We start from the raw sequence: 15863 nt of genomic DNA on the forward strand, positions 1-15863 counted from the left end.
TGGTTTCTCGTGCTTTAAGAATTCCTAACATACCTGTGCAGGTTGGTTTCAATTACAAAGTACACACTGTTCAAAAAGTGACAAAACCTTATGGGAAAATGAGTAAGTTACAAAAGTTATGCGATTCACATTATTGAATATGATGCTGCATGCTCTTAAACGCATGTTGTGATGTTTGTAGAGGTATTGGAACGACACATTGTTCAATTTCGATCTGCAGTTTGGGAACGGTGAGAGGAAGAGTTTTGTTAACAGCATTCTTAAGATATCCCCACAAGAAAAAGTCAGAGGGGGATAAAGCAGAAGATCGAGGGAGTCACAATCCTTTTGAAATCATTGTCCATAAAAACATCGATCCAAGAAAGTCATAGTGTTGTTGGCTGTATTAGCCGTAGCATTATTCTGCTGAAACCGCATTAACTCTAGCCAGTCTGCAGGTATAGTGTTTACAAAATTGTTGCACCATCTGTATGTAGCGCTCACTGTTCACTGTGTCGTGAAAGAATGTTGTGAAGATTCACCTATGTGATATTGCACACCAAACACCCGCTTTTTGTCCATGTGGAGACTCATGCAGCTGATGTGGAATTTCCATATATCAAATGCATGAATTCTGTGCATTTGCATATCTATCATGGTGGAACCGTGCATCATCAGGCCGAAAATGATCATTGAATCATCCCTGTCTGACGTTACAGATGATATTAACCGGTGACAGAAAGCTATCCGTCTTCTAGTGTTTGCTGATAACAACTCATGAACACAAATTCTATGCAGATGCATCTTTAAACACTTGCGCAGTGCCGTGTGGGCATACCGGTGGAGAGACCAGAGTGGCAAGATAGATGTCACACAAACTTCTTAGGACTAACAGAATGCGCAGCTTGCACGTCGATCAACGTTTTTGGTGATAGCACTTTCAGTCGACCACTATTGGCTGCACTGCCGCATTCCCTGTCTCTTGGAACTTGTCATACAGCTGCTTGTTGGAGGATTTGTTTTATGCATCCACACTGTACTTTTCTGTGAAGGCATTCTCGGTCTGGGCATAACTGGCACATTTAATATATCGGGAGACTGAATATTCTCTGTTGTGTTGTGTAACGCATTTTTTGTCAATTTTCCTCAATTAAAATTGGAGCAAAAGAAGGAAACATTATATAAGGTTGCATCATTTTTTGAACATTCTGTCTTTGAAGACAAATCCTGCTAACAATTTTTTTTTTTTTGTCTTCAGTCATTTGACTGGTTTGATGCAGCTCTCCAAGATTCCCTATCTAGTGCTAGTCGTTTCATTTCAGTATACCCTCTACATCCTACATCCCTAACAATTTGTTTTACATATTCCAAACGTGGCCTGCCTACAAAAAGTCGCCTTCCTCTTCCCACTGAACCTCACTAATTCCTACTACATCCACATTTACCCTATCCATTTCCCTTTTTAAATTTTCTAGCCTACCAACCTTTTTTAAACTTCTAACATTCCACGCTCCGACTCGTAGAATGTTATTTTTTAATTTTCTGGTGACCCCTTCCTTAGTAGTCCCTACCCGGAGATCCGAACGGGGGACTAGTTTACCTCTGGAATATTTTACCAAGGAAGGCGCCTCCATCATTGCTATATGAAAATGCAGAGCCACATTTTCTTGGAAAAACGTAGCTGTAGTTTTCCATTGCTTTCAGCTAACAAAAAGTCTCAAATTTAATTCCTTATTTCTGACAAACACTTCTATAATTTTTGAGATATGATTCAATACCAAAGAATTACAATGAATATAATCGCAAGTATAAGGTTTACAAGTGAAACTTGATAATGTTTTCATTCATCTAGGCTGCTTCCACATCAGTGATAGCGTAGATTCTGAAGTATTAGCAAACATTTCAGCAGCCGGTTCTGTAGTGGAAAGTACTTTTGTGACTGTTCAATAATTATATTGAGTCTTCAGATTAAAGGTTTTAATGTTTTTTTTTTTTTTAAAAAATTGGAGACCGAGGATAACTTATTTAGAAGACTTTCAGAAAAGTAATTCCCAGTTTCAGTATTCAGCTGCTGTAGAATTGTTAAAATAACATGCTGAGCATCAAGAAGTAACTACAAATTGTGTATATGACAGTACTACTCGGTTTTATATGATAGACATAAATTTTATGAAGTATTATTTAATTAATGTAAAAGCATTCCTTTACTTAGAATTTCAGGCTGTTTAAATACATCTCAACTAAAAATTGCTAATTTATTTTTTGTATTAATTGTACCCGACTACATTGAATGATTTATTAAATATCATGATAGTATAAAAGCTGAACTAATAAAAGCCAAATGAAACCCTGAACTACAAGAAATATTGGAGAAAGGAAGTTTTGCATTAAAAGAACAGAAAAATCATTTTCTGGACAGTCCTTTTTTTTTTAAAATTCCATTTCATCTTATCAACCTAATTTACATGCTTGCAGACTACAAAGAAACAGTCTAGACTGATGTGCAACCAGCACCATATTACTTCTAAAAGATCAATACACAGTGTCAATAATGAAACAGCAGGTATTGATACACTGGTATGTTATCAAATGTAGTTTCTTTTTGAACAAACCTTATAAAGGAAAAATGTTGTTTAATTCATCGTATTAAAAAAACTCTGTATGTAAGGTAGTTTGTTATAAGTTACATAAAATTAGTTTTAGAGATTATTTTCCTAAAATCAGTTGCAATTGGTTTTTATTTTTGAATTATTCATGTTTACTACTGAGATATAGAGAAGGAATTAATTTGAAATAACTTTTTTAAAGATTTCACTAATCTAAACTTTATGATATCGTGGCAATGTGCAAAAAAGTTAAACTTCTTAACACTGATTGCAGTGTAGAAAATAATTTTCATAAGAATAATAACTTAGCAATTGAGCAATAAATTTGATATAAACCTTGTTATCAATAAAGTTTAAGGACGTGGAACAAGCTAAGGTACTGTAAAATTAATAGTTTATATATATATATATATGCATTGAAACTGAAAATGAACCTGTTTGTAAGTTACTAGAAGACATTGCTGTTATGGTGCTTGTTCTTGAAACTTGAATTGTGAAAATTGAAATGTAATAAAGAATATCATAAATACACTCTGTGTATTGCATTTCACTGTACTGAATAAGTGAAATTTTTATATTTTTTACAAGTCTGGAGACAGCTTTGTAATGTACAGACTAACGTTAAGAAGTGTTAGTCATCGTTTAAAAAAAATCTGATGTAAACCAGTAATTTTCATTCGGTAATTGTGTTAAACAAGTTTAATTTCATTCTAATGTATTAATCAAAATGTTGTTCAGCCTAAATTTTATAGACTACAGCTTCATTTCATTTTATTTCATAGTAATTTCATTTTTTATTTGTTAATTTATCAGTATTTTCCATTTGCCTGTAATAAATTTACTTAATAAGCGCTTATTTTGGGGGATGAAACATTGTTACATTTAATTTTTCTATTTAGTCGACATGTTTTTACATTTCTTTCATTTATCCGTGGTCTTATATTATCTTGTCCTTTCTATTATCCCAAATAATCAGTAATTTGCCATACGAATGGAATCAAGTGCCTCATTCCTGACTGGTAGTAATATTGGTATTTGAACACTCCTGCATTATCTTGCAGAGAAGTGATAGGACATCAGAAGAGACTCAGATACTGAAAAGTTTTTTCTGGGTGTCTTGGACAATCCTACCCAGCCGTACTGCTACATGTAACCCGATTAAAAAAAGAGAATATAAAATGGATTATCATATAAACTTTCAAGTAATGAAATAAGCGACTAACATTTTGTTATTTCTTCAGATACAGAGCTAGTTCGAGGATAAATTTCAAGCTTTTCTAAGGAACACTTTCATCCTTCAAAATTGTTTGACATGCACAAGTTTTGAACGATTAAATTGTGTATTAAGCATATTCTGAGATCATCCTTTGCAGTAGTTGTCAACAGATTAGAAGATTCAAAAAAATAGAAAATTTTTTAACGTTCTAATTATGGAATGTATTTTAAGAATTAGTTTCTGAAATTTTCAAGTTTTTGCTTTTTATTGACAAATTGTAATTTTTCTGAAGTCTCTGATGACCAGTGAAAAAATTTTATTATTGTGGTTTGCAGTGCAAATATTATATTTTTCCAGTACGAAGTGATAATGTATTTTGTAGTGTACAATTCCTTTTGTTGTTTACTGTTTTGCTAATCTAATCAAATTTAATTATATGTTGATGCAGATGTTGAATACTTTTATTCTATATAGCTTTTACGTTGGAGAAATTTTTAAATAATTATTTATTTATGATATTTTCAGTAAATAGCATGTAAATCACATATTTTAATTTGTTGGATTCTACTCCCTAAGGTGTTGCAAAAAGATCATTAGCTTATAAATGGATGAAGTTAATTGTTGTATTCAAGATCCATGATTGTTTTATCATTATGAGAGTTTAAAAAATAAATGTTTTTATTTATAGTAAACGCGATAATCATAATTAAATATTACTTTTCCTAAAGATATATTATTCTCAATTTTTTACTATTACTTACATTATTATTTATAAAAAAAGAACGTCATTGCGCAATTTTATCTTAGTTTTTTTTCTAATATTAAATTTAGCATGTCTAAAAGTTTATATATTTGAGATATACCTAGATGTTTTCTTTACTTCCAAAACAAAATTAACAAAATTGAAAAAGTATTTTGCATCGAGTTCAGTCGGTCACTGATCAGAAATCTACTATTAAATATGTCAAAAATTCAGGAAGAATTTTTTTACACCTTCATTTTGAAACAAAATGTTTTCGGTTACATCTGTTAATTATTTATTTTTCAAATATCAGTTCTTAGAAAAACGGTCTCTTATTTAAAAAACTATCCAATTTGTTTTTATGAATTTAAAACATAAAGTCGGTGATGTTTATAAATTATCAGCAAGAATATTGGTTTTAGGTTCATTATGGTACATACATAACTTATCAGTATCGGAAAGGTGAATTAGCTCTAGAATTATTACGGGATAGGACAGTAAACACCTGTTTTTCAAAAGTATACATTGCAAACTAAAGAAATGTGCACGCAGCAAACGTATATCCTTTTATCTCAACTAAAAACTACACTTTTGAACAATTAATTGTAAAGAAACATTTATCTGAAAACAAAAAGAGCAAGTATGATTAATAATAATTCAGTTTTTAAATACAATGATAAACGTTTTCTACATTTATTGTTTTGCAACTATCTTTTCACCACCAACCGATTTTAATTTTTGCTGTTTTGTAAAAATGAACAAAAAGTTCAATTTTCTCTGCAGTAGATTTTTATAAATACTTTATTAATAGGAACTCAATAGAATACTAATAAAAATGAATAGTTTGTGATCTACATTTGTGTGATTCTCTGTGTAGTAAATTTGTGAATTTAGTAAAGAGATTACTAAATTCTAATTTTTTTTTTAAAATGAATCTGATAAGTTTCTTTTTTTCCTGTAATTTATAATTAAAAATTTCCTAACTTTTATATGTATGAAAAATTAATTTCATAATTATTATTAATTACTAACTAGATTTCAAAATTACATAGAAATTGCCATTTCAGATCTTTTTGAAGTAATTATTCAACTACTTCTTCAGTGGAGTCACCTGTGTTATTAATGGTGCTTGATTTTATATCAGGAAACCTTTTTGTTCAGACTGCATTACTCTTTTAGAAGTACATGGCGCTTTTTATTTTTTCTAGTGCTGGCTTGTCCATTTATCTGTACAAAGATAATTGTTTGATGATGAGATATAATTAATTTGATATTTTTTTTTAATTCATTACACTGGACAAACATGATGTAATCTTCTTAACGCATATTATACTGGCAAACACATACACTTTTGTCAGACAGCATATGCACTGAAGAACTTTTAATACAATAAAATATCTTGCTCAGATTAATCACCAATGTGTTACAAATCCAGAAAAAAACAAAATACTTCTACTGACAGAAAATACATATCACTAACATATATCTATCAACAGTTGTAGAAAATTGGTTTGATATTCATGAAAAAAGGTGTTACTTTAGGTGTTACTCTGTGTTACTTTCAAAATTATGAAACTCAAAAATACATTAAATTTGACTGTGTAGATCAATTACTTTGTTTTCCTTACTACTTGAAGTCGGGTTCTATTAACTACGATGTCGTTACTGGTAACTCCACTATGCAGTAACAAGAAGAAGCTTTGGTACTAGATAGGAAAAAAAAGATTTTCTAAGTTTCAGTTTCCATATAATTTTTGAAAGTAAGTTGTTAATAATCCCAGAAAGTGTCATCATGCCGATTAATTAAAAATTGATTTGGCTATATATCTGTTTGATTTCATAGTTTTTTCAATGACTGTATTTAAAAATATGAATTTTGTGATGTTTAAGGTTATTTTCACTACATAAAATAATTATATACATATATTGTAAATGCTTACAAAATTGATTGTTTTTTAATTTTTTTAAATTTTTTGTTTGACTATTTGTATTGCTGTTAAGTATTGTTTTTTTTTAACTGTATTTATTTCTCTGTGTGTATTTTGTAAACTATGTTGTTTTAATCTTTATCTTCATAATCATGATCATATATTTTTCTTCATTAATAATACATCGCCTTTTGAATGAAATGCATATTCAATGAATTTATTATGGTACTTGGTATGATCAATCATCAGTGACTAACGGTTGGCATCAGCAACATGACAGCTATCGAAACCATCCTGATCATCATAGAGACATCATTAAGGTTTCTGTACTTGATTCTTCGATGAGACGAAGAAAGAAAACAGTGCGGTTCGATGGACGACAAACTAAAGATTCAGGAATCGATACGTCGAGTACATTCACATCAAGCGAGGACTCTAATTCAGCTCCTAAGGTAGTAGTATCAAATGTAAAAAATTTGAAATTAATTTATATTAAAAAAAAAATATTGATTTTAATATGTAATTAGAGTATAAAAAAATTATATTACTTGTAACTTATTATTTTTCGTTATTTAAAAAAAGGTCATCACTCATTTTTACTTTCAAAGCAAGCAATCACAGCAGAGGTATGTAACACAGAGAAAGTTTTGTTAATCTTTCTCTACATTTAAGGTGCCTTGAGTTCAAAAATTGTAAAATTCTATACATTTATATATATTTGTGTGTGTGTGTGTGTGTGTGTGTGTGTGTGTGTGTGTGTGTGTGTGTGTGTGTGTGTGTGTGTGTGTGTGTGCGCGCGCGTGCGTGTACAGGTCTCTATTTGGCTTATTATCTAAAGAATGGTGCTATTATAATGAAATTTTCTATTAAATTCTATTAAATTTATGGAAAAATGCATGAGGAAGCTATATCTGGAAGGTAGTGGGATTACATTTGAAAATTTTACACGGGAGATTTTTTCATCATCCTTTCCCTTTATATAATTGTTAGATTATGGACTTCTTTCTACATCTACCAGGGTTGTTCAGAAAGTTCTCAGCCTGACAAAGAGATGGTGCAAATATGACCTAATAACCATGACTTTTGACAACTATGGTCTGTTTGATGGTATGCTGAAAAGTTTCAGACGTGTGAATTTATTTATTGTTTGTGGTGATTAAATAAAACCAACAAGTATTGACATTTTTTGACAAAATTTATAAGATTGAAGTTTGAGCTCTTATAAAGTACATTGTTTTAAAAGGTTTAAGTTCAACAGACATAGAAAAAGAGTTAGATTACACTTTAAAAAATTCTTTCCCTTTGTTGTCTGTAGTAAAAAGATGGACGGTTGAATTTAAATGTGATAAACATCCATTCAAAAGATGAACTCTTAGGATGCCAAAAACTGATATAACCAACGAAATAGTCGCAAAACCACAATGCTGCATTAAATGATCACTGACTGAAGGTATAACTGTAGTTACTAACATAGATAAAAGTCATACTTATATATCATTTTGAAGCACAGCCTTAATGTAAGCTATATAAAGCATTTATTCGATCAAAGGTCGATTACAGGTATATTGTATACACATCTGCTAGAAACTTGCATCTACAAAAGTTAGACGTAATGCATAACGTTGAAACGGTTACACTTCAAATGAGTTTCCCTGGGCTTGCTGATTTTGCAATCATCTCAATAGACCGTGTTTACAACATTTTACATAATGTTTTGGGTTTGAAAAAACCTTCTCGATGGGTACCGCATCTGTTAACATTCGATCAAAAATGGATTTGACTGAATACTTCTTATTTTACCGAAGAATGTTAAGACTTATTTGAACATCTTCCCCTACTGGAGTCAGGATGGTCTTCTGTTAAAGAGTTATTCCTGTTCTATTTAAATTAATAATTCCTTTTGTAACTCTTCCATTAAGAATTCTGTGTCTGTAAGTGCCTAAACCATCTTACTCTGTCCTACGCAATTTCACTTACAGCGCTCTACAATCCTGTCTTCTTTTATACCAGCGTTTCTTATTCAGTCCCTTCTTGACTTTATTAACGTGATTATTATCTTTTAGCTTATTAAAAAGTAATATATATATATATTATTGTAACTTTGAAAAAAGGATTTAAATAATCACCCCTATAAATGTTAAATAAATACCAGTGATTAGTAAAAATTAAAAAAATTTAATTAGTTATAACTTTCTTCCAGGCAGGATTGCCAGGTTCTCCGTATCTCAGTGCATCTGATACATATTTTGGTCCTAGATAACAAAAAATATTTATAAATCGCATTTAAAATTAGTTTTACATCATCATTAAACTAAAATATCCGATAGCTATCATTAGAAATCAAATAAGTTTGACCTTTTTATAATTTTAAAGATTTAACTGTTTTTATCTGTTGATTTAAAATTTGTGTATTATTTTTCTCTGAATGAGAGATTGTCAAGTAGGGTATGTTTTCTACTCTTATAAAAATGTTACGAAGAAATCAACTTCCCTAAGAAGCAGGAGTTTCATAAACTTTGTCCTATGTTACTTACTTGAAAATCAGTATATTCTACGGAATGAGCAAACATCATGATGGAGATATTTTTTAACAATTTTCACTACAGTATGGATATTGTATCTTCTGTATGTTACCGTATAATGTTGAAATTTGGATCTTAGATAATATTAGATTTTATAAGGTGTAGAATGTCTGGATTTATGCAGCAGGCGACTTAGCTTTTAGTTTATAGTTTTTTTTGCTGTCCTCGGTTAGGAAACAAGACAATTCTCTAGGCACACGTGATTGCTGGTCTGTTGAGGTTAATAAAGAAGCATCTTTCCTGCCTGCTACTTGAAGATGGTAGAACGATAACACAGATAAAATCAGTGTGCAGGTAGATCCAATTCCCAGGAGGGCCTGTCTAAGGAAGAAAGAATTAAAGATAAGGAAAAAGGGAAAAGTAATGGGAGGTCAATCCTCCAAGGAACTGTCTCTGATAGGGGTGATCAACATAATATACTGCCTATCTTGAATCTCTTTAGAAGCATTTCTTTGAATCGGATAGAGCCCTATAAAATTTTTATCTATAAGAGAGTAAGATGGTCGGGGGGATACTGTAGAATTACAAAGTTTTAGGTTGATAAGGTCATTAAAATTATTGAAAGAAAAATACTTTTATTTTTGCTCGTGTAAAAATTGATCATTATGAGTAGAATCTGGAAAAGTAAACTTTTAGTGTTTTGTATTTGAGGAAAAGGTAGATGGAAGATGAATTCTTTTAAGGCAGATGATATTGCCGGCCTTGCTGTGACGCAAGCGGTAACATCTCGGCCTTTCATCCAGAGCTCTCAGATATGAATCCCGGTCAAGCATGTCATTTTCACATGCTACATAACTGCCGGTCATCTCATCCTCTGAAGCATTACCTAACGGTGGTCCCAAAGATTTAAAACAATAAAAAAATGTAGTTTTCTACATAAAGAAATACTTTGTTCAGAGCAGTATTAGAAGTATTAGATATACTTTTATACCGGTATGATTGCATATTTTGTTAGGTGATATGACACATTAAGAATAAGGGATAAATTGAAAAATGTTTTTAAATTATACATATTTATATTTTTTGTTTGATCAGGGCAAATAGGGCAAAATATTATATAATTTGAGGAGTTTTAAAGTACGATTTGTGATACTTTAGGACAGAGTAACTTAGTGTTTGAATTTATTAGTTTTTACAAAATAGGCCAAAATGAATGATTATTGATGATATTTTTTGTACGGATAAGATATTAGTTATTGTACATGTGTTTAACATAAATATAAATTTTAGTGTTTCTGAAAAAAAAATGTTTCATCATCATTATAATGTTTATTACCCGATGTTACCCATTTATGTGGAAAAATTTAATAATACCCGTGTAATATATTATATTAGTTTGTAGCAACATGGAGTCTGTGCAAGAAAAACTGTCTGTGCAAGTCTTTATTTTTAATGGAATTCGAGTCTGTTACTGTTCATTTGTGAAAACTATGCGGTAGACTAGCTCCTATATCAGTTAATAACTGAGGTTTCAAAAGATTAGAAAAACGGGTAACAGAAAACTTTGTGCTCGGGTGTCATTTGCTATCAAAGATGTTTTTTCAAGTTTTGCATAGGATCTCAAGATATTCTCTTTCCCATAGTTTAAAACTTTGTGTTCCTAAATTCATTATATATGATGTTATTCGGAAGATATTTCAATTATACGCATACATAACTTCAACTAAGACATGAAATCAGACCGTATGACTCCTAAGAATTTTTTAATATTATGCTAAATAAGGTAGATCATGAAAATCGTTTAAAGTATGTTATTGTCATCAATAACATACTTTAATGAGGCAAGTTTTTTCACTCGGTTGTATAGATGGATATCGAAAGATTGCTAAGATCATCTGGAAATGAACTCATAAACATGAACACAAACAAGAGTATTGTCTGATATCTGCATGTTACAGAGATTTGTCGATGCTGTTAGTAAAACTTAAGACTTTTTTCTAAGCCTTTTCACCCTAACATCAAACACTCATGGCCATTATTATTGTCTTGAGAAAATCAGAATCGCTGTCGGCATAGTAGTCTAGCATGTCTTCTGCAATATCACTGCAAAGCTCTTTTTACTCAGTCAAAAGCAGTTTCGTATAATTCTGCAGCTAACTTGTATGAAATCATCTGTTAAAATTGAGTGAGTTCACAGCCAGTCTGCATAAAATCACCCGATAACATTGTCCATTCTTCATTCATACAGTCATCAATTTCTTGGTTTGTTAACATATTGTTTTTTTGAATTCTAAATGTTTTTCTATATGTACATTTTGACTTTATCTGAATGTTGACCATTTTCCAATGAATAACATTTTTTAAAGTTTTTAAGTTTTTTTGTTTGTTTAATCCCTGGTAGCATCATCATGAAAGGTTTACTGAATCTTAAATTTCAGCTTGGAATGATACACTTTTACAAAACTTGCCTTCTGACAAAATTAAATAAATGTAATAACATTTTTAACTTTTATTTATAAAGTGATGGTATGACTTGATAATTTTTTACATCTGGCAGCAAGGGGGTGATGAATTGTAGAAAATTTGAATTTTCAAAAAAGTAATAAATACTTTTTTGAATTTACTTAAAATAATTACTTTTTTAATTTTGCTTACTTGAATTTACTCTTCTGAGGTCTTTTTTTTATTACAGTAGTGTTTACTGTCGGAATAACTTTAGCTTAAGCTATTTTATTTCTTTACGTAGTGTTTACTAAATTACAAATTTAATGTTTTCTTGAAGTTTAAATTTATGGATCTTGGTGTTTTTTTTTTTATTTTAAGATGTTCAAAATTTCCCTCAATATAAGGAAAAAAGATTTTTATATAATCTGTAAAAGAAGAATCATAAGTACTAGTGGTAAGAACAGAAGGTAAAGAAAGGCAAGCTCTGATTCCGGAAACAGTGAGACAGGATCTATCTTGCTCCTATTGCTTTTCAATTTGCAGAAATAACATTCAAGAATTAAAATATAAATTTGAGATGGGAATAATTATCTCCATTTACCGGTAAAATCGTTCTTTTCGCTGAAATAAAAGATTAGAAGAACTTTGGTTAGTATGGATTTATTACCTCTGTGGCTGATGCTGGATCAGCTATCGGGGGTTGCCCCTGGTGACAGGATATTCTCGCCGACTTTGGTTGTAGGTACTGGGGAAAGTAAAATACCCAGGGTAGACAATACCCAGGGTCTGACTAGGAGAATGGAACACTTAAAAGAAAATTCAATTAGTCCTCCTGGTTGGGGGTTGGACATGGTGTTAGCAACTCCACCATTGGCAAGAAAACTTGATGAACTTGTTGAATGAGGAGCCTCGGATCTGGATTGGAATTATGAATAACGAGAGTGAACGTGTCAAAAACAAATGGGATTGTAAATGGTTGATGGGGGATGAGAAGATGGAGAGAGGGGATGGATGATAGGGAAGATTGCAGGTGAATCATGAAGAAGGCCAAAGCCCGTAATACTGGACTGTAGCTCCTCCTGTTAAAGCCCATCAGGGCTAGGAACAGGGGGGGGGGGGGGGGTTGATGGACCGGAAGCATCACAAGGAGGGTGTCTTCCCCTACGGGGTTGGGATGGGCTGTAGCTTCAGGATAAGACAAAGATAGATTTATTACCAGAGAGAAATTCAGTTTGAAATTAATAAGAATAGAATAAAGGTAATGAAATGTGACAGGTTGGAGAGCAGTGATTAATTTTAATATATCAGTAATTTATGATTAATTATCTGAGATTACTAAACAAGTTATATGATTTTGTTTTTTAGGGTGTAAAATTACATACAAATTAAGTAAGTTAAGCATCAGACACAGACTGGTTCAATCAAAGAATGCTTTATGCAGAAATAAAGTTTGCTAGTAGCTGATGTACATGTTAAAAAAAGGAAGTAAAAGTTTTTTCCTTGTATTGTAGGAAATTTTAATTGCTTTAAAAAAGAATTCATCGATCAAAACTTCATGAAAACATTTAAAAATTTCCTTAAAAATCTTATCTGAAGAAGCACTTGATAGATTGTGGCCTATGAAAACTGGAAATTAACTCTCTGGAAAAGTAAAAAAAATTAATTTTTACTGTTGAAAACAAAAAGTAAATTACATTCCGTTAAGTGTAAAACAAAAAATTTCAATTTCTAAAAACAATGTCCGTTTAAGTGATGGCCATTTCAATATATGCTTTCCTGGTAGTGAATACTGACATTTTGCTCAGCACTTTAAAAAACTTCCATAGGAATTGCAGCAATTTCTTCTCAAATCCTCATTTTGAATTCAGCGATTGTTGCCGGGAGAGTGGTGTACACTTTACTTTTTAGGTGGCCCACAAGAAAAAATTGCATACCAACAAATCGAGTGATCTTGGGGGCCAGTGAATGTCGTCAAACTGTGAAATTACATGGTTACCTAAGAGCTGTCGCACAGCTCCCATTGACGCTCTGACAGTTTAGGTCATGCATCCATATTGCTAAAACCAAGGATTACGAAGATCTGGAAAGTTTTGAAGTTGTTCTACTACAAAAGTTTCGAGCATATAAATAAATCATTCAGATGTTACTGTTGTTTCATTTCTTCTCTCATCCTCAAAGAAGTAAGGCCCAATCACAGTTTGTGTCGATGCGGCGCACCAAACTGTAACCTTTTAGCTGTCTAACGGTTGTTTGTACAATTGACAAGGTTCTTAGCTGCCCAGTACCTGTAATTCTGCTTGTTTACATACCCACTGATATGAAAATGAGCCTCATCCAATCTGAAAAGGTAATCTACAAAATTTGGGTCGTCATTCAATCACTTATCACAGAATTGTTGTCGCACCATGTAGTCTGATAGTTTCACAGTTCCTGTACAACTTGAATTTTATAAGGCTGAAACTTCAAATCACAGTGGAGTATTTGGCAGACGGTTGTTCAGTTTAGGTTCAGTGCTGCTGCGTGTTTCCTTGTCAATCTCGTGGGCTCCTACTGATCGAGGCTCGAACTGCTTCAAAGTTTTCTGAGGTTTGTTGAGTTTGTTGATCTCCTGCGGTTTCATTTTTAGAGCTGAACCCATCTCAAAATTCTCAACCCGTGTCTTGATGGTGTGGCGAGATGGAATGCGACCGTGATGTGCTATATTGTAATGACTTCAGAATCCCTGTCAGCAGTCACACTGTCACCGCTCTTGTAAAATGCCTTCACGGCAAATGCACATTGTGTACCGACCCGCTGGTCTATGATTACTATATAGCAGGTAGTTGCGCACAGTAGGATGCCGCTCCACCTTTCTACCAGCTCCTCATGGCTGCCGCTACTACTTTCAAAATTTTCTGTTTCCTTGTGCCACCTTAGTGGCAAATCAAGGACAATAGGGAAAGCGGAAAAGAGAATAGTAATATTTAAATTATTGTTTATGAAAGTACAAATAGAAGAGAGGAGAAGTATGTACAGAATATATAATGAGGTTAACTAATTTGGTGGATCATATATTATGTAACCATGTAATTTGGTGATAGAGGGATGGATAAAGGGTGAAATTATAAAGAAAGGCAAAGACTGGAATACATAAAGCATATAGCTAAGGACATAAGGTATATTAATTATCTTATAGTTAAAAGATTAGTTCAGAACAGAAAATATAGCACCAAACCAGTCAAGTAGTGCATGTCTTACAAAAAAAATTAATAAAATTTTCTAAAAATGTTTCTTTAATAGAAAAGCAGTTGAATCATTCAGGTTGATATGTAATCTTCATGAAAATTGTCACGAATAAAATCTATTTATTTTGTAATAGCAAGTTAGTCATGATGTGGTCTAGCATAATTATAATGTGTGTGTTCTGTAAGTATTTGTAGCTGAAATTTAATAAATTTCGAATAAAAAAATTGTTGTAAATTATTTTCTGTTATATAAACTATTTTAATTAATGTTATATATTTTATTAGGCCCAGCAGAATTTTTTTTTTTAATTACTATAAAAAGCTGTTTAAAAAAATAACAGGTTTGTAAACTATTGTTTTTCATTATTGATCATGTTATTATTACTTAATAGAAGATATTTTGATAGAGTTTTATAGTTGCACCCACCCCTTTCAGTGGTGCATTGCGTTCCTGCATGCCTTTTGACCATCTGCCAGCTTAGATATGTTAGCTTTTGACTCCAATATTCTTGCTGTATTTTGGCTGTATGTTTCATCGTTGTTGCAGTTGTACTGTGAAATATCTTGTTTTGCTTATACGCTATTTAATCTTACTTTATTTCTTTCTCCTTCCTATTTTCTTTGTTTTATTTTCACTTGCGTTGTTATAAAAAGTTTTAAACATTTGTAATTTTGATCGGTTGTTGTTTTCTTTTAATAAGTGTGTTTTTCCTTCAGAATAAATGTTTAGCATGTTTTATATGTGTTAATAATAATGTTACGTGTTAGATGTAGTTAATATATTTTTTATATTAATAGTATTATCTATACTTGGAACAAAGGTAAATTAATTAAAATATGATTTTTTTCTTGTATTTTTTTTGTTGTTGATTTTATACCATTTTTTAACTATTTAAATGTTGGAAAACTTTATTTCTACTGTAAGTCTTTTATATTTATTATATGTGGTATTTTGCAACAAATTATGAGTATGTTTTTTTTTTAATATAAACTTAATAAGTAAGGGAAAATCAGGGAAAAAATGTATATTATTTTTTGGCTTAGAAACTTAATATTTTACATCAATAAGGATCATTTCAGAGATTTTATAAATTAAATTTCACGTAGTTAAAATATCCCTGATGGTAGTAACGCTAAAAAAGAAGCATACTTTACCTTAATACTCATGCAACATATTTCCTTTGAACAAAGCCGTTATGAA

The 15863-nt window shown here is 31.4% G+C and overlaps 1 protein-coding gene across 6 annotated transcripts in view; it reads left to right on the plus strand.

Moving 5' to 3' along the window:
• Rim (Rab3 interacting molecule) overlaps window positions 1–15863 on the plus strand; it is a 300437-nt gene that overhangs the window by 117720 nt on the left and 166854 nt on the right. For 3 of the 6 annotated variants that reach the window (XM_075380711.1, XM_075380709.1, XM_075380712.1), the window contains exon 4: window positions 6721–6926. The exons of 2 other annotated variants lie outside the window; for them this stretch is intronic. In XM_075380711.1, coding sequence (XP_075236826.1) covers window positions 6721–6926 — 206 coding nt within the window. The remainder of the gene's footprint in view (window positions 1–6720; window positions 6927–15863) is intronic. One more of the 6 variants, XM_075380710.1, reaches the window with a different exon arrangement.

The sequence above is a fragment of the Lycorma delicatula genome, chromosome 12 (genome assembly GCF_047948215.1).
Source record: "Lycorma delicatula isolate Av1 chromosome 12, ASM4794821v1, whole genome shotgun sequence".
Lineage (NCBI taxonomy): Eukaryota > Metazoa > Arthropoda > Insecta > Hemiptera > Fulgoridae > Lycorma > Lycorma delicatula.